Genomic DNA, 24,925 nt, shown 5'->3' on the forward strand with positions numbered 1-24,925 from the left:
CATTTCGCCCTTGGAAAATATTGATTTTAAAGAGGTTTGATAAGGTCTAGTGAATAAGCCACATTCCTGGGAAAGAAATAATAGATATAAATATCCTCAGAAACGTTTAAAGCAGTAAACAAATGGAAAAAATATACTTTGGGTTTCTAGATCTAGTTTCTGAGATTCTACCAAGCCAGGTCTCAGATCATATTTAAACTCAAGTAAAAGAGTAAGTTAAAATATTTATTTGGAAATTATTTGGTAAATCAAGCTTTGTGGTCAATCAATTTGACCAATTAATTTGTATGGCCGTTTGAGGCAATACCAGAGAATCCTTTACCTTTGCTTTAGGCCCATTTATATAGCATGATATGACATGAACAGCTTTCAGTCAGTGGATTTAACAGAAAGTAAAAATGGAACTAAATGGCTGATTTTAAAAAGACTAATGAGATTCTGCCTAACATTATGCACAAGCCAAATTCTATGCTACATGGATAAAACAGGCCCTCCAGATGGAGAAAACATAAAGAAATGACTATTAACTAAGAAGCTGCTATTTCCCAAACATTATGCTAGGCACTTTCAGAAATATTACTTCATTAAGAAATGCATTTATGGGCTTCCCTGGTGGCGCAGTGGTTGAGTCCGCCTGCCGATGCAGGGGACACGGGTTCGTGCCCCGGTCCAGGAAGATCCCACATGCCGTGGAGCGGCTGGGCCCGTGAGCCATGGCCGCTGAGCCTGCGCGTCCGGAGCCTGTGCTCCGCAATGGGAGAGGCCACGACAGTGAGAGGCCTGCTTACCGCAAAAAGAAAAGAAAAAGAAATGCATTTATGAGCTTGTTTCTCAACGCATATATTACAAACGAACTGAAAAGTTACTAAGCCAAGCATTTTAGTTCTCAAATTAGGCTGTGTTAAACAGGATCTTCTATTACAGAAAATATTACTACTTTTGTTTTTCAGAAGCATCCACTCAAAGTGCTAAAACTAATAAGTGTGTTTTCCTTTGTGTTTTGTTGTGTTTTGTTCTCTACATACAAGTGGTGTGTAGGGAAAGGCTTTAGATATGCTACGTCCGCAGCTCCAATTCATGCTAAATTTGATTCATGTCAGGCCATCCTTTAGCAGAAACTTCAGGTAACAGCAAGAGGCTACGCCGGTCGGTCTAAGATATCCAAGGAGCTAAGATTCTGGGGCATCTAAATACTGCCCTGGTGATCTCAGGGCACATGGCTGCTACAAGTTGGTGAGGCAAACTCTCGACTCCTTCCACGAAGCCTCTAAACCCCTCCTTGGTCTCATTCTACCTGCCACCACCCGTGCTATCCTGGGGAAGGCCAGCACACCACAGAGCCACTCGGTCCCGGAGGCCACCCAGCTTACCCTGAGCCCCACAGTGGGACTGTGAATTCACGCTGAGCTCCCGGCAGCGCACGGGGCTCTTGGTTGAGTAGCCACGGCAGCCCAAATGTTCATGACCGTCTACTTCAGCTTAAAGTTTTTGGTTAACTTGAATTTTATGTTAACTTGAAACAAAAAAGAAATGTAACTGTCTGCCTTTTCAGCCCTTCCCAACTGTAAGAGAAATGTAAGGAAAAATGTCTCTGGAGACAGACATCTGCAAGAAAAACAAAAGGATTCTCTGGCAAAGGGAAGGGAAAATGAGTTATGTGATCTCGTTTCCACATTCCTAAATAGGCAGCAGTGGGGCGAGGCCAAGGCATCGCTTTGAGAAGCTTCATCCCCAAACTGTAAGAGCTGACACCCCTCAGGGCGAGCTGCACAGAGGCAGCGTTAACTCCCATCAGGCCACACGCCAGTGGATGTGTAGCTAATGCTGGAGCTGCTCCTAACCTCCCAGTGCGTCATCTATGCTACGGTTACGTGGCAGTACACCAAGCAGATTTCCAAAATTCGCACTCGTTTCCTGAGCCAGGAAGAAGAAACCATCCTAACCATTTTGCCGGGAAATTCACTTAGAGGATATAGAAACAACTGGGTTCCTGAGAGGCGGCCGAGGTTCCAGCAAATAAGTCTATCTTGCCCCCAAATTACTTAACTCTGTTCCACCTGCTTCTTGTTCTTTGTCAAAATAAAATAAAGGCAAATGGGGCCTGTGCAAACCAGGGTATCACTAAAGGGACAATATGTTCAACTTTGGTAGTAAGGTGAAAATCAGAGGGAGTCCCAATGAACCCTAGGGGAAATGGGGCCACAATACATGAAAAACACGAATCTTTAAACTCTATGTCAACGCCGTTTGGGAACTGAGCCCAACAGGGAGGATGTCAGATTCACGTCTCCCCACGTACTCATCTCAGCACACAGGCTTGCCGCGCAGACTTGAGTGGAATGAGGGCTAGAAATGCTCGCACCACTAATGAGTCTATCTCCTTCGCACGCTCACCATTTTGCTTGCTCAGCTGAATCCAGTCAATTAAATTAAGCAACTGCCCTCTTACAGACTAATTCAGTTCTAGAAGGTCAAGCTACCACGGTCTGCAGGAAGGCTGTTCAAACTGGCAGGGTGAGTTACGAGGCAATAAGGCTCATAAAGAATTTCAGGCCCACAGAGACCATTATAATTAGTGAAGTAAGTCAGACAGGGAAAAGCAAATACTCTATGTTATCACTCGTATGTGGACTCCAAAAAAATAATACAAATGAATCTATATCCAAAAGAGAAACAGACTCACAGACACAGAAAACAAACTTATGGCTACCAAAGGGGAAAGGGGAGGTGGAGGGACAAATAGGAATTTAGGATTAACGGATACAAACTACTACTCGTCAGAAAGATTAGCAACAGGGATATACTGTATAGCACAGGGGATGATACTCACTATCTTGTAATAACCTATACTGGAAGACAAGCTGCAAAAAAAGTAACTGAATCACTCTGCTGTACATCTGAAACTGAAAAAAAAAAAAAAAAAGAAAAAAAGAGTCAGGCCACACTTCCAAGCAAGACAGGCTTGTACTTTAGAAGGCCGAGGACCAGAGGAGAAAATAATCCTTCTCCTATTCCATCCCTTGATAGTGAATCCCGTTCTGTTTGCTTTACACAGACCACAGCTGGTATGTCTGAGAGTCTGCCTGTTTTGTTCTGGAAAGGGAAGAGAATCAAGAGGGTGTAACATGTCAGAGACATATGCCAAGACAACAGGGAGGGAGGAAAGAACACAAGATACTTGTCCTCTTTATCTGGGGGACGCTGACAGTCTGCCCACAAAAGAACCGAAAAGGAAGTATTTCTGCCACAAAAAGCCAGGCATGCTCATTAAGGGGGGGGGGGGCAAGGCTTCTAGAGAGGACTTTGGATAATGAAATAGGAGGAGTGAGAGGCACTTTGCTTTCTGCTCACTCAGCCGTGTGCCCACGCGGGATGGAGATCAGAGCGCCCAGCCCCGCTCAGCGAAGAGCGTCGCTGCTCAACGGCTGTGTCTCAGGATCCATCTGACAGCTTGGCCTCCGCTCACGAAACCTGAATCATCTCCTTGGTTCCACACAAATGAGTCAGAGGCTAAAGGACAGGGCCCAGGCCCTCACCGTGAGACAAGCGCTATTACTAGGCTCTATGAGTTGCTGAATTAGAAATGCACCAGGAACGGTGCAAAATAAGCATGCTGCCCAAAACAACACATGTCCACCGAGCATTTTATGCGTGTGAACTCACTCCAGCCCGACAGCCCGACGAGGAAGGGACTATTTCCCGCCTCGTTTTGCATGCCAGCAGACCTGAGGCCCAGAGCCTAAGCCACACGGTAGGGAAATGGCAGAAGTGTGGGCGCGGGCCCTGCCTCTCTGGCTGAGGGACCACTCGTACTGCTAGACCAACCCCCAGACAGAGGGGACCCATCGCCTGCTACCTACTAAGGGTAGGCCAGGCTCTCTTCTTACCTCTTCACGTGAATGTCTCACAGTAACCTCTGGAGGACGCTGAGGCAGACGGCTGAGCGGCAAGCCCAGTGTCCACTACACTGCAAGTTCAGGAACTAGTGAGCAGCCAGGAAGTGGCTTCTTCAGGATGTCAAGTGAGGCGGGCCAGCCCCACAGGCCCTGCTATTGACCTTGACACCACACTGCTGCTAGCGTCTTGTGTCATCTGCACCACGACTACCGAGGGAGCTGTTCACACCCTCCTCTTACAGAGCTGAGGCTCAGCAGGTGGTATGAGGCGGAGGCTGAGTTTGTCCCCAGTCAGTGTTCTTGATCAGGACCCACAGACGATTCATCAGAGGGCCAGGCCCCCCAGGAACCGAGGGGAACCTGTTCCCACAGGCAGCTAAGTGCCCTCTGAGTTACTCCAAACATAAAGTGATGAAAAACATCAAGGCCTCTTCCCATTACAGCCAAGTTTCTTACAAGAGAAAAGACTTCCCCCAAAGCCTTCACCTGTTATTGCCCAAAGAATGACAAGGCACCCCAAAAATCTTAAACCCCAGCCCCCTGCCCTCACCGCCCCCCAAGACAGTTAAACCCTTTGCACTTACGCTTTAAATGCTGGGAGGTAGGAGTATATAGAAACGCTGCTTAGGTTATAAATAAATGGCAGGTGTTTTCTGATATCTGCTGTTGCCCAGCTGCCAAAAAATGTGTTCAGTAAACCCTGGTCCCCACCTGGAAGAAAAAAATGCATTACAGTCACAGACTTCAAGGACGGGTCAACAGTTTTATAGGAATATATAACTGGACCTTTACAAACAGGTACTAATTCCTTTTTTTTTTTTTTTTTTTTGGCCACGCCGCATGGCTTGTGGGATTTTAGTTCCCTGACCAGGGACTGAACTGGGCCCTCAGCAGTGAGAACACGGACTCCTAACCACTGGACCACCAGAGAATTCCCACTAATTCTGTTTTTAAAATAATAAATTCCATGTCAGACCTCCTAAGGTTATTTTAGCGGGTGGCCGTTTCCCTAAGTTAATTCATTAGTTGAACAAATATTGGTTGAGCAGCTACTATGTGCCAGACACTGCACCAGGCGCTGGAGAGTCAACCGTGACCAGCGACACGGTCATGATGTCTATGACGGTCTGGGTGGAGTGGGGCTGGGAGGCACTGCTATCAGCGAATCAAGAGTCAATAACACCATCGCAAACAGGGATGAGGGCAGTGAAGGAAAGTACCGGCTGCTGCGAGGCATGTGCAAGTGGCCTGAGGCCAAGTCTAACAGGCCGGGAAGGCTTCCACAAGGAAGCTGTATTTAGGCCGAGATCTGAGGGGAACACAGGAGGGCTTGACAAATGCAGGTGGAGAGAAGGAGGGCAGACGGTGCTCCAGGCAGAACACACAGCACCACAGACCTGAGGTGGGCAGGACATGCAGCTACAGAAGGAAGACCTGGAAGGCGGCCTGGGTAAGTGGACTGCAGAGTGGGGCGGGGGTCGCCTGGCACCAGGCGAGTCTCTGAGAGGCAGGCACTGACTAGACCACACTGGGCTCGGATTTTAGACTTCATCCCCAGTTAAAGATTTCAGACTTTATGTTCAGAGCAATGGGACACAAAAAGAAGTCAAAAGCAAAAGAGGGCCAGCTGGGATAACTCAGCTTGGGAAAAACTCTGGAACTGTTTCTGGAGCCCCCAGCGTCGATGCAAGGCTGACGGACGGCAGGTCACGTCACCCCGCACACCCTCCTGCTGCCGTCCACGCCTCCGGGCAGGTGGAGGTCAGTCCTCACTGGGCCAGGGTCAGGGTCGGCCACTACCACACTGCACAGTGCTTGCTCAGACCTGGGGGAAAGTGAGGACCACGGCCATTCATTCAAGAGAAGTAAAAACAATAAAAACCTAAACAGCTAAGTATCTGACCTAAAACGTAAATATACAAGTAACCAAACAGTCACTAAGCCACCTGAAAACACATTCCCCCACGTAGCCCACGTGCTTCCCGTCTTAGGCTTACGAGATTTCAGGAAACACGCACAGAACCAGGCTCCCGTGCAGCAGAAAAACAACTCGGGATTGTGGGTGTGTGTCTGTGTGTGTACATGTGTGTGTGTGGGGCGGGTGACGGGCAAGGAGAATCCTGCTCTTTCAAAGTATGAGGCTGGTACACTGCACAGTTACTTCCTTCCTTGGTCTGCTCCGCCCTGAGACCTAGTTTCCTTTCTAAACATACAGCAGGTCCAACTGGCTGTCATTATTATTTGGTTTTTCTTGGTTTTGAAAGAGACTTTAAAAATCTGGAGAGGTATTTAGTGTTTGGAACGAAGCAGTAAGATTGGGGCATTAGGTGTAAAGTCCAAATGTACCTTACCTATCCTCTGTGTAGCCCATCCTTTCCAAATACCCTCGATCAACTCTATGGATCAAAGGCATTCACTGAACAAATGTCCATGGGGTGACCCTTCTGTATAAGGAGGCTCTGACAGGTCCACATTCCTCAAGGGACAAAGAGCTCAACAGAGGACCAAGGTTTCACCCTTGAAAATTCTGAAGGACAATAAAGATGGCATCAGCATATGCTTTACTTGTTCAGCTATATAGAAGATTCTAGCTACACAGACAAATTAACATATTTTGAGACATAAAATATTAAAGCCAAAACACGATACCACTCATCAGAGGCTTACTTTGGATTCTATGAAGTCCCCCAGATGTGGGCACAGACACTGATGGCTGAGGTACAGAAGCCTAAAATCTTACTATAATAATCTCCTTTTACACATAAACATCAAAATAATAGTTGAGCCTAAGTGTCCATCATCGGATGAATGGATAAAGAAGATGTGGCACATATTTACAATGGAATATTACTCAGCCATAAAAAGAAACGAAACTGAGCTATTTGTAATGACGTGGATAGACCCAGAGTCTGTCATACAGAGTGAAGTCAGAAAGAGAAAGACAAATACCGTATGCTAACACATATATATGGAATTTAAGAAAAAAAATGTCATGAAGAACTTAGGGGTAAGACAGGAATAAAGACACAGACCTACTAGAGAATGGACTTGAGGATATGGGGAGGGGGAAGGGTAAGCTGTGACAAAGCGAGAGAGTGCATGGACATCTATACACTACCAAACGTAAGGTAGATAGCTAGTGGGAAGCAACCACATAGCACAGGGACATCAGCTCGGCGCTTTGTGACAGCCTGGAGGGGTGGGATAGGGAGAGTGGGAGGGAGGGAGATGCAAGAGGGAGGAGATATGGGGATATATGTATAACTGATTCACTTTGTTATAAAGCAGAAACTAACACACCATTGTAAAGCAATTATGCTCCAATAAAGATGTAAAATAAATAATAAATAAAATAATAATAATAATGGTTGAGGAACTGTTCATAGCAGCTTTATATGTAATGATGCAAAACTAGAAAGAGCCGAAGTGTCCCTCCTCAGGTCTATGAGTGTGACACCTCCATACAACTGAATATTACTCAGCAATAAAGAGGAACAAATTATTGATACCGCAGCAACTTACATGGATCTCAAGAGAATTATGCTGAGTGAAAAACTCCCTTCCTGCAAGGTTACATACTGTTATGATTCCATTTGTACAACATCCTTCACATGACCATATTAGGAAGACAGAGAACAGATCTGTGGTTGCCAGCAGTGAGGGAGGGGGAGAGGGAGAGTGGAGGCCACGGCTACAAAAGGGTAGCAAGAGGGACCCCTGTGATGGAACAGTTCTGTACCTTGATGGTGGTGGTGGTCACACCAATCTACACATGTGAAAAAATTGCATGGAAAACACATACACACACACAGACACCAATGAATACATGTAAAACTGGTGAAGTCTGAATACGATTGGTGGGCTGTATCAATGTATCAATTCCTGTTGCGGAATTACAGTTATACAAGATGTTACCACTGGGGAAAACTGGGTGAAGGGTATAGGGCATCTCTCTATACTGTTTTTTGCAATTGCATGTAAATCTACAATTCTCTCAAAATAAAAAGTTTCTTTAAAAGTCTGAGGATTAATGTAGCTAAAATGCAAAATACCATCAAGAACTGTTAGTCATTAGATTCTAGATTCCACAAGGACAGAGATTATGGCTCTTTTCGCTTACCACTGTAATTCTAGCAGAGAGCAGAATGCCTTACAAATGGGTAAGTTATTTGTAGAATGAATGCAAGAACCGTGAAGATGTTTGTTAACAGCAGAAAAGTTGAAAACTTTAATATTCCACCACAGAGGAATGGTTAGTACACTGTGATACTCATCACTCACTGAATATTATTCAGCCATTAAAACCAGTGGTTTTGGGGGCTTCCCTGGTGGCGCAGTGGTTGAGAGTCCGCCTGCCGATGCAGGGGACGTGGGTTCGTGCCCCGGTCCGGGAAGATCCCACATGCCGTGGAGCGGCTGGGCCCGTGAGCCATGGCCGCTGAGCCTGCGTGTCCGGAGCCTGTGCTCCGCAACGGGAGAGGCCACAACGGTGAGAGGCCCGCGTACCGCAAAAAAACCACAAAAAAACAAAAAAAAAACCCAGTGGTTTTAAAGACCATCAGTCCACAGCATAATATACAGATATACTATGACATATATCATGATTATAACTAAGAACATAAACATTCCTACTAGAAGAAAATAAACAACAGTAATTGTGTGAGGGGATTGGAGTTAACAGATGTTCCCTCCCCTGACTTTTCCTTAATATTGTTATGTTATTTTTGTAATTCTAAAATATTCATAATACAATTGGGGTAAGAATGAGAATTGTGCCAAGACTGTTTCTTGCCAAACATTTGCACTTATTTATTTTCATTATGAAATATATGATCAAAAGAAAAATGTAAGTGTAGGTTATAAAGCATACTAATAATAACACTAAATATCCCCAATATCCAACTGAAAAACTCAAACATTACCAATACTGTTTAAATCCTCTGTGCGGGCTCCCTAATCCCAACTCAGAGCCCCCCACCCCAGAAGTAACTACTTATCATGAATTTTGTTTGTAATTATCTTGATTTCCTTTATCCCATGTGTGTACCTCCAGACAATATATGTATTTCCACTTGCTTTTGAACTTTGTAAAACTGGGCATCATACTATGTATTTTTTCTACTACTTGTCTTTTCCTGCCACATTTAAAGACCTTTTGAAAATTAAGCATTTCCACTTAAAATGACTACCGACCTCATGTAATGCAGTGAAGAGATCTAATTCCGTGACGTTGGAATAGCAGTTGCAAAGCAGAACTTCCCAGTCTGACAGGGTGAGCCTGGGAAACAGGAGTCAGAGCTCTTGATCCCTCAGAGCCCCTGGCTGGCCAGCCACAAAAAGCTGTTCCCTTTCACCCTCAGGTACCCTACAAATACCAGCAGCCCCTCAGCCGTGTGCCACGGCAGGGCCGAGCAGCACTGGTAAGACAGGAAACAAGCTGGAGGTGGCAGAGGCAGGGCCGGAGACGTGGGAATCAATGGCACACATTCCACTGGCAAATCCGTCAACACTCAGCAAGGACCCTGCCTCTGCAGGGCACAGAACGTACAGGCCATGAAACTTCCATGGCCACTGACCTCATCATTATGTGACTATGAAGGGTCACCAGTTAGCCAAAAATTGTGCATTAAAAATAGAATTAAATACCACCTAGAAGTCTGTGGCTTCTTTTTTTTAAAGCTTCAAGTGAGCTTTATTAGGGGGTGCTCCCGGGCGAGGTTCACTGGTCCTAGAGAAAGGGGCCAGAGAAGTCGCCTGTGGCTTCTTAAATAATGTTTAAATTCAGCATTCTAACCGTCTTTTTCCAAATACACAATCCTACATCTCAAAGTCAGGCAAAACAACGTTTTCGTTTCACTAAAAAAATCTGTGTGGTGTTATCAATATCTTCTCTTTAAAAGTCCCTAAATTAGAGCACAATTTAAAGCAGAATGCAAATCTAAGCACATCTGTGCTACAAAACATACAAGGATGTCATGAAGGCTGCTGCGTTTTCACTACGAAAACCCCAGGACTTTTGTCCAGTACATTCTAGTCGGGCTTCCAGAGGCAACTTTATTTATGTTGACAGGTTAAGACACTTTTAATCTCAATCAGCTCAGAACCAACAAGCATGATAGCAGACATGCCGGCAGCTGTGATCCAGCAGGCGAGGGTGTGGCAACACAGGTGAGAGACAGAAAGGAAATGGAACTAGAGACACATGGCATTGGCACCTGTTTTGCAACCAAAAGCTGATATCAGATTCCATATCTTCCTTCCCCCAGGCTGGCCAAGTGCTAGTAATAACCTTAGAACCACCCGGTATTTTCCAGGTCTTTTTTTTTTTTTTTTTTGCGATATGCGGGCCTCTAACTGTTGTGGCCTCTCATTGCGGAGCACAGGCTCCACACGCGCAGGCTCAGCGACCATGGTTCACGGGCCCAGCCGCTCCGTGGCATGTGGGATCTTCCCGGACTGGGGCACGAACCCGTGTCCCCTGCATCGGCAGGCGGACTCTCAACCACTGCGCCACCAGGGAAGCCCTTTCCAGGTCTTTTGACCAGAGTCATGAACCTGGTAAACATGGACATATCACAGTATTTATCAGAAACTGTGGCCATTACTTTATAAGACAGATATGGAGTTGAGTGCTGTTTTTTAAATTTGTGCACTTGTTCAATGCTTATGTAGTTTGTGTGCTTTTCCGCAGTCTGCTGGCAGCTGGCTTGCCTACTGTGGATAGCAGGGAGGGTGGGTCAACTCTGGCTTAAACATGAACCCTAGTTTCTCAGCCCCAAGGAAATGGTCCCCTCAAAGCAAAGTTTAGGATCCAGGAGCAGGGGAATCACCTGGGAGCCTGATAGAAATGCAGAATGGTAAGCCCACCCCAGACCTACAGAATGAGAATCCACATTTGAATCCCCAGGTGATTTGTTTGCATATTAAACTCTGAGAAGCACTGGTCTAGAGTCTTTTAGAGAATGACTCCTTTTTTATTTCATTATATCAGAGAATATAACTCTCAGAAATGTCATTTATACAGAAAATGTCTGAGGATATAGAAATTAGGTGTAGGCATTATAGAATGATGAATAAGACAGGTTCCAGCTCTCAAATGGTTCTCAATCTAATCAGGGGGTAGTGGAGCATAAACCAAGCAAAAGTAATTTAAAGCAAAATGTGCTTAATACTGTAAGAGAGGTATAGACAAGCGCTGAAATGAAAATGTGACTCACACCTTAACACTGACTTCCTATAATATACTTGGCCTCTAGAGAGCATGCCAAGTCTACTAAGTTACAGTTCGTGAATGGCCCAGCGTTTGGGGATATTTCCATGAGGTTTACTAAGGATCATCGGATTAAGCCCAGGTGCCTCATGGAAATCCAGGTACTTGCTTTGGTCTCAGCATCATTGCATCTCACTGGCCTCAATCCATTTAAGCCAAGAGCAACTGATTTATTTTACCATTTCATGTTACAGCTTTTGTTTCTCACCTTTAAAAATATATTTTTAATAATCAAGCTATTAAATAATAATATAGATGCAAGGGAACACTTATTTGTGGTTTAAATTTCACTTTCTCAGTTTAAGGCAGGCCCTCCTAGTCTAGAGTCTCTTAGCACTCTGAATTTTTCAGAATCATGATTACATAATTAATTGTACGGTCTCATAAAATATATACAAGCTTTATGGAGGCAGGGATACAACCTGTATTATTTACCAGTCTATTCCTAGCCCTTAAACTTAGTATCTTTACCAGATTAGGAGCTCAAATGATTTTTTAAAATACTACAGGAATGGATTATAGAAATAAAGACAAGAGTAATCATTTCTAAGAATACTTCCAGACCCACAAAACAATATGAGACTATCACCTGTGCTGCTGATTTAAAAAGACAAAGTAACTCAGAGACAGAGAGAACAAACTAATGGTTGCCACTGGGGAGAGGGAAAGGGAGGGGGGCAAGATAGGGGTAGGGGATTAAGAGGTACACACTACTATGTATTAAATAAATAAGCTACAAGGATATACTGTACAGCACAGGGAATATAGCCAATATTTTATGATAACTATAAGTGGAGTATAACCTTTAAAAATTGTGAATCACTATGTTGTACACCTGATACATAATATTGTAACTCAACTATATCTCATTAATAAAATAAAATGCATCCAACAGTTTAACAATTTAAAAAAGACAAAATGTTTCTAGACATTACAGTTTAGCAGGGAGGAACAGCAGCTGTAGAGATAGAAGACATAAGCTTCCGTGTCTTCATCTCTAAAATGAGGAATCTATCAGCTGCTGTCTCTACTTATTCAGGGGAATGAATTTTAAGTAATTAATCTGTAGTAAATCCAGCATAATAGAGATTTTCCTGTATCCCGTATCATTCTCTGATACATTTTCGTGACTGTTGCAGTGTGGGGTAACTGCGAGAGAAGGGACAAAAAGACACTCCCATATCCCAGCCACAGCATCAAGAAAAACTGTCTGGTCCAGACCTGGCTCTGCCACCAGCTCAGGCATACTGGGCAAGCGGCTGTCCTAACTGTATCGACACTGGGTGCCCAGTAGCAGCTATACAGCAGGCCTTCGATAGATATCTGTTGAATTAATATATTAATAAATAAATGAGTACTTCACAGAACTGTTGAGGAATAAATGAAGAAGTAAAATGACCAGCCTAAGAGCCTATAACACTTTAGTCCTTCCCACCATCTCTATTTCTCACAAGGTTCATGATCTCTGCTGGTTACAAGGCTAGAAATAAACAGATGGCTAAAAAAAACAAAACAAAACAAAACAAAACTCAAGGGTTCAATGAGGTAAAAATAGCTCTTAAGATAAAACTTGTGTGTACTCATTTATTTTGCTACTACATGTTATGACTTTTGCTTTTCATCTTTATTTATTCAAGATACTACCCAAACTATCAATTAAACGATAGAAACGCAAGAGAAGAGAGTAATTTTCAAAGCAATTGATAAAATAGTTTAAGGGCCACAAGCAGTCTAGTGTGTGGGCAGCTGGGAAAGCTTACCATGAGCACCTGTCAGAGTGGAACCTATCAAGTCAGGGAACCAGGTGAGACACACCTGAATGTCTGAGCTCATTTGGTTTGAACAAGACAAGTACTATCTGGGAATACCTCTCTCCTTCATTCCTTTTTTGGGCAGGTCCAGCTTGAATCCAAACTAATTGCAAAGATGAGGGAAGGTAGCACTGGGGTCAATTTTACACTTTACTAGATAGCACCACCAAATATTTTCTGCTAAAAATTATTTTAAAACTTTACTCTCCTGATTTATTATATTTCCAAGCACAGGAAAAAAATGTTCAGCTTAAGGGTCTCAGTGACCACTTATTAGAATATGTAACACACAGTTTTAATGACCTCACAGAGGATCTTAGATTCTGCTGAAAGGAAACCATACCTAATATTCTATCACCAATTTACTCTGCCCTATTTTTTTGAAAACTCAACTATAGGCCAAAATTTCATTACTCCAGAAAAAAAAAGTTTCGAGTATTTAGGTTACACTAATGAATTCCAAGATTTTTAAAAAATGGTTCCTTCAAGTTGGAAAATATGAATTCCCCTTTTTTACTTAGGTTTTTAAAACTAACATATGCAAATGAAATTTAATAGACAGCAATTTTCAAGCACTAAACTCTTCAACTGTACTGGCACCTTTAATTTAGGATACCTTGGAGTCATGGGGCGAAAGGAAATAAATCCCAACTTGCATTCAGATTGATTTCTTCAAATGAAGAATCAAGTGGGTCAGCTTTGTTGCACATGAGTATGTGGAGACAAGAATCTTGACCTCTCGCCTTCTCACTGCTAAATCCTGAAGTTGACCTTATCTTGTCACAGTCTATAAAATGCTAGTGTATATATTTCCCAATAGCTGTTGTACAACTTTTCAGGAAACATGTAACTTCGGTTATGAAGTAAGTGCCAAGATAGTTTGCAAACATTAACAGTATAGGAACTTAGACACTTCATTGTGGGAAATTAGACGCCAGCCATAAATTAGGTATGAAGTCACTAGTTTGAAATCCTAACACTCTAGATATTGAGGAAGAAAAAAGAGATGTCAAGGTACCTAGCAAGATCTGCCATATTAGGATTATTCTCTTGTCCAGAGGCGAGGGTGGGGTGTGATTAGAGGGCTGGTGATTAGAAGCCTGACAAGCCACATTCTTTCACATTAGAAGGGCTGCAGAAGCAGCTGCAGATGCTCAGCCATCAGAGGCCGGGTGGCTTGTCCGTGGACACCAGGTCCCATCAGTTCTCGTTGCATGTATGCAGGAGATGAAGCAGGCCTTGCAAGACGTTCAGACTGAGATACAGTCATGTGCGAACAGGTTTTCTTTAGTACCAGTCTAAAAACGCTGGGACTTAAGACCCCTGCTCAGTAAAACTGGGGGTGGGAGATGGTGGGGAGATACCGTGCATATGAGAAAATGTACGGTAAGGGGAAAGGAAACACCTGAAAGCGCTCGTCTCCGTGCCTCTGGCATGACATCTGAACAAGACAGGGCACTGCACTGAGAGCTTGAAGCAAAGCAAGCAAAGCACCACAAAAGGATGCAGCTTACAAAGAAATATTTTATTAAGTATAAGTCCAACAAGTCTTTATGTCACACAGATATGGATTCAACAGGATAGTAAATCCCTTCAAAGAGGAGCACGCTCCCATGGTACGCGGCGCGCTTTCTTTGATGAGTAGGTACAGCTTCTCCAGAACACATCAAGTGAAAAAGCATTTCATTGAAGAGCTGCTGCTTTCTTTTTCAGTTGAATTTAAACACTATATTGAGAATAACCAAAAGTTCCTATCTGCATAGTTGAATTTTCAACTCCTTCAACTAAGCATTTCTACTAACAGAAAACATTCCAATCCTTAGCCACCAACAAGCCAGTAAATGGAATACCTTACAGAAGGGCCAGCTCCTGGAAACCCTGCTGCTGAATAATGAATGTGCTACCAGGCACAGGCTCTCCCGGTTGTTTCAGATTCTGGCTGAAATAGCAGAAAGTGCTTTCTAGTTAAGCACTTTTCACATGTTCTTGCTTCTTAACAACGAACTCATCAACTCCTCTAGTACCTCTTGAACAAGAGGTACCTCTAGTATCTCTTGAATTGTACCTTCTAGAACAAGGTACACGATCCAGGTTGGTCTCTACCAGCTAATTAATTTGTTTTTTTGTTGTTGTTGTTTTTTGTGGTACGCGGGCCTCTCACTGTTGCGGCCTCTCCCTTTGCGGAGCACAGGCTCCGGACGCGCAGGCTCAGCGGCCATGGCTCACGGGCCCAGCCGCTCCGCGGCATGTGGGATCTTCCCGGACCGGGGCACGAACCCGCGTCCCCTGCATCGGCAGGCGGACTCTCAACCACTGCGCCACCAGGGAAGCCCATAATTAATTAGTTTTATATTCTGAAATTGTAACCTGGGTAATTGATCACGGCACACTACTGTTTGGTATCCAAACTCTTATCTTGCAACAATAAAATAGAATTCTCCTTAGTCAATTACAATCGTGTGGATTTTAGGCAGCTGGATCTACTTTAGAATGTGATTCACTTACTGGAGCTGAGAATTTACACGGAATTTCTGGCAGGATTACACTACTTCCTTTAAATTTAACGACAGGAGGTGAAGAAAGCCACACTCTGACACTTCAGCCACAGCCTGAAGGTTAAGACTTAAGGTTAGTGGACTTCCGCTAAAAATACTCCTACCTCCCTTCTATGAAAAGGTAACTATTTTCATGCAAGCAGTAGAAATCAGGAATACATGTTTTGAACTAAAATACCAATAGAGCTTTCATTCCTTATACGAAAGGACAATGGGAGCTAAAAAAAAAGCCAGGAAAGTGAAGAAGTTACATTTGGCCGTAACCACAGTGAACACGCAACACATTATTTCTTAAGGCTGCTGAAATGTTAAGAATGCGTTTCTTGTCAGATGCTACCATTCATTATGGTTCAGATACTCCTGCTCACTGCTTTAGGGCATGTAACGACTTGACATAGAGCAGATTTTCTCACTACTGACATCCTGAGCCAGATAATTCTTTGGTGCAGGGGCTGTCCATGCATTGCAGGATGTTTAGCAGCATCCCTGGCCTCCACTCACTAGATGCCAGTAGAGCTCTCCCCACTCACTTGGGACCACCAAAAAAGTCTCCAGACATTGTTAAAAGTCCCCTGGGGGACCAAATTCCCCCAGGTTTAGCACTACTGCTGTAGAGTACAAACTAACCAAACAGTGAAGCAAGATTGAGACTTAAATCTCCTTGTTCTTTTCAATGACATTTCAAAGAGCTGCATATCCCAAATCCTCAAAATACTACACAGAATTCAATTTCTGTGAACAGCAACAACACAATTTCATGTATAACTAAAAATGTTTTAACTTCCAATCTCTTAATTTCAGCAATCTGACAAACTATTAGATGTACTCTCTTAATTCAAAAAGTTTAAATTAGAAATTTTGATTTTTAACTTTACAACTAGTTAATGGAAATGAATCCTCATATCTGTACCCAGGGCTGAACCTTGGGTCAACTGAGGATGGCTATTCCTGCTAGTCTTGAAAGATCTACTCACTTCAAATCTCATATCTGCTCTTGGAGCGGGAAGGGAAAGGAAAGAAGCCCCTGGTACCTGGTGTCTGGCTCAGGGCTCTGGCCCAGCCCCATGTTTCTCACCTGGGCTTCCGTCAAAATGTCAAGTATCTAATAGTGAGCCACTGCTGAGAGGGCAACTCCTATAGTGCAAATCCTTCTTCGGAGATACAACTGGGTCTCTTCTTGATTCAAAAGATTCATCAACATTAATTTTTAAAGCAGCTTATTTTGCATACTAACCACCAGTATTGTCTTGTTGTGTGTGATTTATGGTTGTTGTTAAAAAAAGTGGCTTATTCACAGTTTCAATTTCATTGCTTGTGATTGGTCTGTTCATATTTTCTATTGCTTCCTGGTTCAGTCTTGGAAGGTTATACCTTTCTAAGAATTTGTCCATTTCTTCCAGGTTGTCCATTTTATTGGCATAGAGTTGCTTGTAGTAGTCTCTTATGATGCTTTGTATTTCTGCAGTGTCCAATGTAATTTCTCCTTTTTCATTTCTAATTTTATTGATTTCAGTCCTCTCTTTTTCTTGATGAGTCTGGCTAAAGGTTTATCAATTTTGTTTATCTTCTCAAAGAACCAGCTTTTAGTTTTATTGATCTGTGCTATTGTTCTGTTTCTATTTTATTTATTTCTGCTCTGATCTTTATGATTTTTTTCCTTCTACTAACTCTGGGTTTTGTTTGTTCTGCTTCCTCTAGTTTCTTGAGGTGTAAAGTTAGATTGTTTATTTGAGATTTTACTTTTTTCTTGATGTAGGCTTGTACTGCTATAAACTTCCCTCTTAGAACTTCTTTTGCTGCATCCCATAAGTTTTGGATCATCATGTTTTCGTTGCAATTTGTCTCTAGGTATTTTTTGATTTCCTCTTTGATTTCTTCAGTGATCTTTTGGTTATTTAGTAACGTATTGCTAAATAAGGTATAAGCTTCCAAGACTGAACCAGGAAGAAATACAAAATATGAACAGACCAATCACAAGTAATGAAATTGAAACTGTCATTAAAAATCTTCCAACAAACAAAAGTCCAGGACCAGATGTCTTCACAGGTGAATTTTATCAAAAATTTAGAGAAGTAAAACCCATCCTTCTCAAACTCTTGCAAAAAATTGCAGAGAAAGGAACACTCCCAAACTCATTCTATGAGGCCACCATCACCCTGATACCAAAACCAGGCAAAGATACTACAAAAAAGAAAAATTACAGACCAATATCACTGATGAATATTGATGCAAAAATCCTCAACAAAATACTAGCAAACAGAATCCGACAACACATTAAAAGGATCATACACCATGAACAAGTGGGATTTATCCCAGGGATGCAAGGATTCTTCAACATATGCAAATCAATCAAAGTGATACACCACATTAACAAATTGAAGAATAAAAACCATATGATCACCTCAATAGATGCAGAAAAAGCTTTTGACAAAATTCAACACCCATTTATGATAAAAACTCTACAAAGGGCTTCCCTGGTGGCGCAGTGGTTGAGAGTCCGCCTGCCGATGCAAGGGATGTGGGTTCGTGCCCCGGTTCAGGAAGATCCCACATGCCGCGGAGCAGCTGGGCCTGTGAGCCATGGCTGCTGAGCCTGCACGTCCGGAGCCTGTGCTCCGCAACGGGAGAGGCCACAACAGTGAGAGGCCTGCGTACAGCAAAAAAAAAAAAAAAAACCTCTACAGAAAGTGGGTACAGAGGGAACCTACCTCAACATAATAAAGCCCATATATGACAAACCCACAGCAAACATCATTCTCAATGGTGAAAAACTGAAGGCATTTCCTCTAAGATCAGGAAGAAGACAAGGATTTCCACTCTCGCCACTATTATTCAACATAGTTTTGGAAGTCCTAGCCATGGCAATCAGAGAAGAAAAGGAAATAAAAGGAATACAAATCGGAAAATAAGAAGTAAAACTGTCACTGTTTGCAGATGACATGATACTATACATAGAGAATCCTAAAGATGCCACCAGGAAACTACTAGAGCTAATCAATGTATCTGGTAAAGTTGCAGGATACAAAATTAATGCACAGAAATCTCTTGCATTCCTATACACTAACAGTGAAAGATCAGAAGGAGAAATTAAGGAAACAATCCCATTCACCACTGCAACAAAAAGAATAAAATACCTAGGTATAAACCTACCAAGGGAGACAAAAGACCTGTATGCAGACAACTATAAGACACTGATGAAAGAAATCAAAGATGACACAAACAGATGGAGAGATATACCATGTTCTTGGATTGGAAGAATCAATATTGTGAAAATGACTATTCTACTCAGAGCAATCTATAGATACAATGCAATCCCTATCAAATTACCAGTGGCATTTTTTAGAGAACTAGAACAAAAAATCTTAAAATTTGTATGGAGACACAAAAGACCCCGAATAGCCAAAGCAGTCTTGAGGGAAAAAAACAGAACTGGAGGAATCAGACTCCCTGTCTTCAGAGTATACTACAAAGCTACAGTAATCAAGACAATATGGTACTGGCACAAAAACAGAAATATAGATCAATGGAACAGGATAGAAAGCCTAGAGGTAAACCAATGCACCTACGGTCAACTAATCTATGACAAAGGAGGCAAGGATATACAATGGAGAAAAGACAGTCTCTTCAATAAGTGGTGCTGGGAAAACTGGACAGCTACATGTAAAAGAGTGAAATTAGAACCCTCGCTAACACCATACACAAAAATAAACTCAAAATGGATTAGAGACCTAAATGTAAGACCAGACACTATTAAACTCTTAGAGAAAAACACAGGAAGAACACTCTTTGACACAAATCACAGCAAGATCTTTTTTGATCCACCTCCTAGAGTAATGGAAATAAAAACAAAAATAAACAAACGGGACCTAATGAAACTTGAAAGCTTTTGCAAAGCAAAGGAAACTACAATCAAGACAAAAAGACAACCCTCAGAATGGGAGAAAATATTTGCAAATGAATCAACAGACAAAGGATGAATCTCCAAAATATATAAACAGCTCATGCAGCTCAATATTAAAAAAACAAACAACCCAATCCAAAAATGGACAGAAGACCTAAATAGACATTTCTCCAAAGAAGACATATAGATGGCCAAGAAGCACAGGAAAAGCTGCTCAACATCACTAATTATTAGAGAAACGCAAGTCAAAACTACAATGAGGTATCACCTCACACCAGTTAGAATGGGCATCATCAGAAAATCTACAAACAACAAATGCTGGAGAGGGTGTGGGAAAAAGGGAACCTTCTTGCACTGTTGGTGGGAATGTAAATTGATACAATCGCTATGGAGAACAGTATGGAGGTTCCTTAAAAAACTAAAAATAGAATTACCATTTGACCCCTCAACCCCACTCCTGGGCATATACCCAGAGAAAACCATAATTCAAAAAGACACATGTGCCCCAACTTTCATTGCAGCACTATTTACAATAGCAAGGTCATGGAAGCAACCTAAATGCCCACTGACAGACGAATGGATAAAGAAGATGTGGTACATATATACAATGGAATATTACTCAACCATAAAAAGGAATGAAATTGGGTCATTTGTAGAGACGTGGATGGATCTAGACCGTCATACAGAGTGAAGTAAGTCAGAAAGAGAAAAACAAATATTGTACATTAACGCATATATGTGGAACCTAGAAAAATGGTACAGGTGAACTGGTTTGCAGGGCAGAAATAGAGACACAGATGTAGAGAACAAACATGGACACCAAGGTGGGAAAGTGCCGGGGTGGTGGTGGTGGTGGTCGTATGAATTGGGAGATTGGGATTGACATGTATACACTGATGTGTATAATATTGATGACTAATAAGGACCTGCTGTATAAAAAATAAATGAAATAAAATTCAAAAATTCAAAGAAGAAAAAGTGGCTTATTATTTATTATTTTAGAGACTGGCATAAAATAGAAGTATACCAACTCATCAATTTACCCAAAATTCTCCAAAGGATGTGAGGCCCTAAATCACAAACAGTCAGAACCTTTCTATATAAACATATAGCTATAAATACACTTAGGTATTGTGGAAAATGGTTGGTGACTTTGCCAATGTTCTACCCCTTAGCCTTGCAGACCACTCTACCTGATGCACTGCCTTATAGAGAGTGACAATTCAGAGACAAAGATTATTCACACCGTCTTTCTATCTTCTTTTTCAATGCCTCCCGAAAGAATGAGAGCCTAGGTTTATTCCTCAGATTTCCATGGAGACAACACTGGGTCCTGCTGTTAGCTCTTGTACTTAAGTTTACTCAGGTTTAAAGACAGTTGTTAAACTTTTTGAGTTGTATAATAGTCTTTTGAATTCTTGAATAATTATGGTTCCTTTATCATCCTCTAATTTAGACACAGGAAGGCCAATGAAAGGCAAGTCTGTAAAACAGCCTATGTACCATGTACCTCTAGGAAAAAGATGCAGGTGCACGCACACAACACACAACACTATTTCCCAGAACAACACAACTTCAGATGCTTGCCACATCTCATGTATCACTATCTTCCAGACACAAGGAACCATAGCAACTCCCAGAGAAGAGCAGCCCCTAGAAGATACTCACAGCTTGTCAGATATAAAGAAAACAGATACATACCATCAAAACTACCTTGCTCGGAAGCAAGGTGCAACAGCTGATTGTATGTTTCAACTGAAGGCTGATAGACAAAGACTCCAGAATTGAAGCAGTCAGGCCACCCTGGGTCTGGTGCCGCCGACAATTCTTCTCTCTCAAAAAGATCATCGATATTTGCTAGGACCTGATTCAAGGGCAATGGGGCAGGAAGAAGGGAAAACATTTCAGAACTGTTCTGCTGCGGCATACCCTTCTTAAGTTCTCCTTAAGTTATCCAACACAAAAGACGCAGTCTGTTGCTGGTCTTAACTATTCAGATGACAGCTGTGAGGCAGCCTGGTCCTACTGTCCTTCAGCACCTGACACTTTTTACAACAGTGGTTTTATCTGAACTTTACGGTCAAGTCTTGACAGCATTCTTCAAATGCCTAACTGGTCTCAGTTACTCTATCCATCTTTCCAGCCCTCAAAGCCATACTCACCAGAGTATCTGCATCCATGAATACACATTTTGAATACTGTGTAAGTGACCAGCAGTGGAGTTTAGTTAACGTGATGCCCAACTCAGGCCTCTTCATTAAGGTTAGATGAGCAGAATCACCACTGTCCAAGACATCTACCATGATGACTTCATCAAAGACAGTCTCTAAAGTTTTCCTGTCAAAAATAAAATCCAGAAAACAGCTCTCAGCATCTCTTTAGAACAAGGGACCCATTTAACAGAAGACGGCGCTCTATTTAGCTTATCAATTACGAGAGAATCTGTTACTTTGGTATATTGCAATCTCTTAAATATGTCCTAATTTACTTCAGGACAAACTGTGTTAATTTGCATGTGCAGTTAACTTCACTAAAACAATAAGAACTGCTTACTGTGAGGATGAACCTCTTGTCTTAAAACATTATCACAGAAGTTTTCTATGTTTTATTGTACCACTGAATACCAGGCAAATTGTGAAATAGCTTGTAAAAATGTGACCGATGTTTGGTAATACATCTTTTCAACAGCCTATGCCTTTAACAATAATATTTTATTGCTGACCACTGAATACTTTTACAAATGATGTGGAGTTAAGTGCATATAATATCTGCACTGAAGCCTATAACTAATAATTTTTGCCAAAGCCGTTGACAGAGAACTGCCTGAAGCTGTGTCCTAAAAGAAGTTAAATGACTCAATTATTCGGTTTCCATTTTTTAGCATCGCATACAACCAGCATTTATTATGTGCTTTGCACTCCTGGCATGAGAGACTCACTTTAGTTTGTGAGGTACAACATTTCTCCCTGCCCCAAATTAACTAAAGATATATTTTAGAAAGCAAGCCTGAGGTGAGGTTAAGTGGGGTGTACTTAGGTAAGACACTAAACTCAGCACAAGGAAAAACACATGATAAAGACAGACCATCACTGAAAGTTTATAAAAATATCAAGCATGCACAACAAAACTGGTAATGTATTATCTGTCTCCAAAGCTGTACAAACATATGTTCTAGTTCACACAGTAAACTTGATCTCTCAAAGAAATGGGGGCACCATTTACCACAGTAAAGGGGGCTTGCTTTCTAAGACTATATCCACCTTCTTACATGATTCTCACTAAATAGACTATAGATTAGGACATACACATAAGAGACAGTTTTGGGGGGCATTTTCCTAAATTACCCTTTAGGAATAAGGTTCTTAGCGTGAAAGATATATGTACGTATGTATAATGCCTCTTTTTCAGAGGTCCTTGGCATGGGCTTACATTTTTTGAAAAAAAGAGCATTTTCAACTTCTAAAAGGGATAGGAGAATGCAAAAATAAACACAATACAGAGCTGCTAGTGTGCCCAGATATCCTTAAGTAAGTTAGTATTAGGATCAAGGAAGTTCATTCAGATACTTCAAAATTTAATTCCAACCAATTAACATGAACCAACCCAATCAAAGAACAGCTTGTGCCCCTCAGGGTGCTCTCCTAGCAGGATTCCTAATTCTGAGAGCCCTCTGGCAAATATTCTAGTCTATTAAATTGTAAATAAAGACCTTTAGCTTACTAATGGCAACTGGGGTGGAGAAAACTGCTACTTTCTTTCAAAGTCACAGGAGGTTTCCCCCGTTAGAAACAGGAACAAAGTAGTCCCTGCTGCATCTGGGGAAAGGCATGCAAGTGAAGCGTGATGACATGAAGGGAATGGCTGGACTGAGTCACTCACTCGGATTACCCCAAGAGGACTTGCCTAAGGGAGAGCCCTACTCCTGGCTGGAATCGGTAAGAGCAAGGGCCAGAACACCACCTCCCAGAGGGAGCTTGGCTGGAAGATCTCCCAAGAGCCAGCAAGAGGTTTTAGACCCAGGAATCCTTCACTCAGCAACTCTCGTCTTTCTCCACCAGCACGCAACCCCTGGAAAGGGTGTGGCCTCAACGCCCACCGATGCCAGAAACAGGGGAGAGGGATGTCCGAGCCCCACCAACAGCGGGGCAGCGAGGTCCTCACCTCATGGAGTCCGAGACCTGTGGCGTGATGAGCACGGCCAGCCTCCTGGTGGTCCTGTGCTGTTTCAGAGACGAGCCCAGGACCAGGGCTCCTTTGGCGTAGGCATCGTTTGTGGTCAGTGTCACAAAGGCCTGATCTTAATACAAGGAAAACGAACATACATTCATTACACTATCCTACCTAGGAAACACTACCCCAGGACCCTTTTCAATCAATAATTTGGCAAAATCAGCTCCTCTGAGGTCAACTTGCTGTATTAATAAAAGAGCAGCTTCTTGTGGGGGGTTAGGGTGAGAGGGAGAACCCAGTGTCCACTATAAGAATGGCTCAAGACCATTCTTTGGCAGGCAATCTTTGGCAACCTTCAAGAGGCTGACCAAGCTGTAAAAATTCAATCCAATTTAGGGTCCAGACATGCTAAATTCTCAGACGAAACAGCAGCTTAACACCCAGAGGGTGAACCTCAGGCAGTTAACAGGCCGTGAGGAAGAGATCCAGAAGTGCATTTTCTGTTTCTCCTACAAGGTACCACAGACAGTATTTTCAGCCAAGCACAAATCCAGCCAACAACCTCATCTGAGAGCATCTGAAAGCAGAGGCCATATTCTTCATTCTGGTGCTTACACGTTCCACGCCTCAGGCTTTTCCTACTGTTTCCTCAACCTGGAGCAAACACTCCATGGCTATCCAACCACCACTCAAGAGTCACTCTGAGTCTCTCTGAAACATCACCTCCCCCAAGAAGCCTTCCCTCCTTGATGCTTCTATCTAAATTGTGGCCCATCGCTGTTAAATGGATTTAGGGACCACCTCACAGGCTCCAGAAAACCTGCCTCCTTTTCCTTGGAGAAGCAAGCAGTACCCCTACCCTGTATCCTGGGGCACCTCAACAGACTCTCTCTCTCTCACACACACACATTCAAAAATCAATCTCCAATAATCACTTAGTTGCCAGGACCAGGGGCAAATGCATGAATTCTCCTTCCTCCTGAACAAGCCCCACCCTCGCAAGGCCACCAGCCCGGCCTTTAGGATTTCCTCCAGCCCTTCCCCGGGATGATTCTGGAGCACACTCCCTCTCCAAGTGGATTTTAACATTAACAGGTTGGTGGGCATCCATACATACAGGACACTTAGGATCAAGCTCTGCCAGGGTTCACTTGGGGCACTGCTGCCCAAGCAGGGAGTTGAGCCATTCTGTCATGAAGTCACTCTGTTTCCGTCTTAGGGTTTCCTCCTTCTCTCTTTGCCCATTTTCCAAAGTGGAGGCTGGGGGCAGTGGACATTCCATTGAGAAGTGAGAGGAAGTTGTAGGTTGTCAAGTGGGCCAG

At 42.7% G+C, this 24,925-nt stretch overlaps 1 protein-coding gene across 3 annotated transcripts in view; it reads right to left on the reverse strand.

Annotated features, from left to right (window-relative positions):
* The window catches only part of GYG1 (glycogenin 1), a gene marked incomplete at its 5' end in the record, with an annotated part of 39,787 nt that overhangs the window by 13,390 nt on the left and 1,472 nt on the right, over window positions 1–24,925 (reverse strand). For 2 of the 3 annotated variants that reach the window (XM_081236102.1, XM_081236104.1), the window contains 4 exons: window positions 4,481–4,607; window positions 21,135–21,297; window positions 21,596–21,770; window positions 23,595–23,730. In XM_081236102.1, the coding sequence (XP_081092228.1) occupies window positions 4,481–4,607; window positions 21,135–21,297; window positions 21,596–21,770; window positions 23,595–23,730 (601 nt within the window). The remainder of the gene's footprint in view (window positions 1–4,480; window positions 4,608–21,134; window positions 21,298–21,595; window positions 21,771–23,594; window positions 23,731–24,925) is intronic. The other variant, XM_081236103.1, reaches the window with a different exon arrangement.

This window comes from Mesoplodon bidens (genome assembly GCF_964165515.1).
Source record: "Mesoplodon bidens genome assembly, chromosome: 5".
Classification (NCBI taxonomy): Eukaryota; Metazoa; Chordata; class Mammalia; order Artiodactyla; family Ziphiidae; genus Mesoplodon; species Mesoplodon bidens.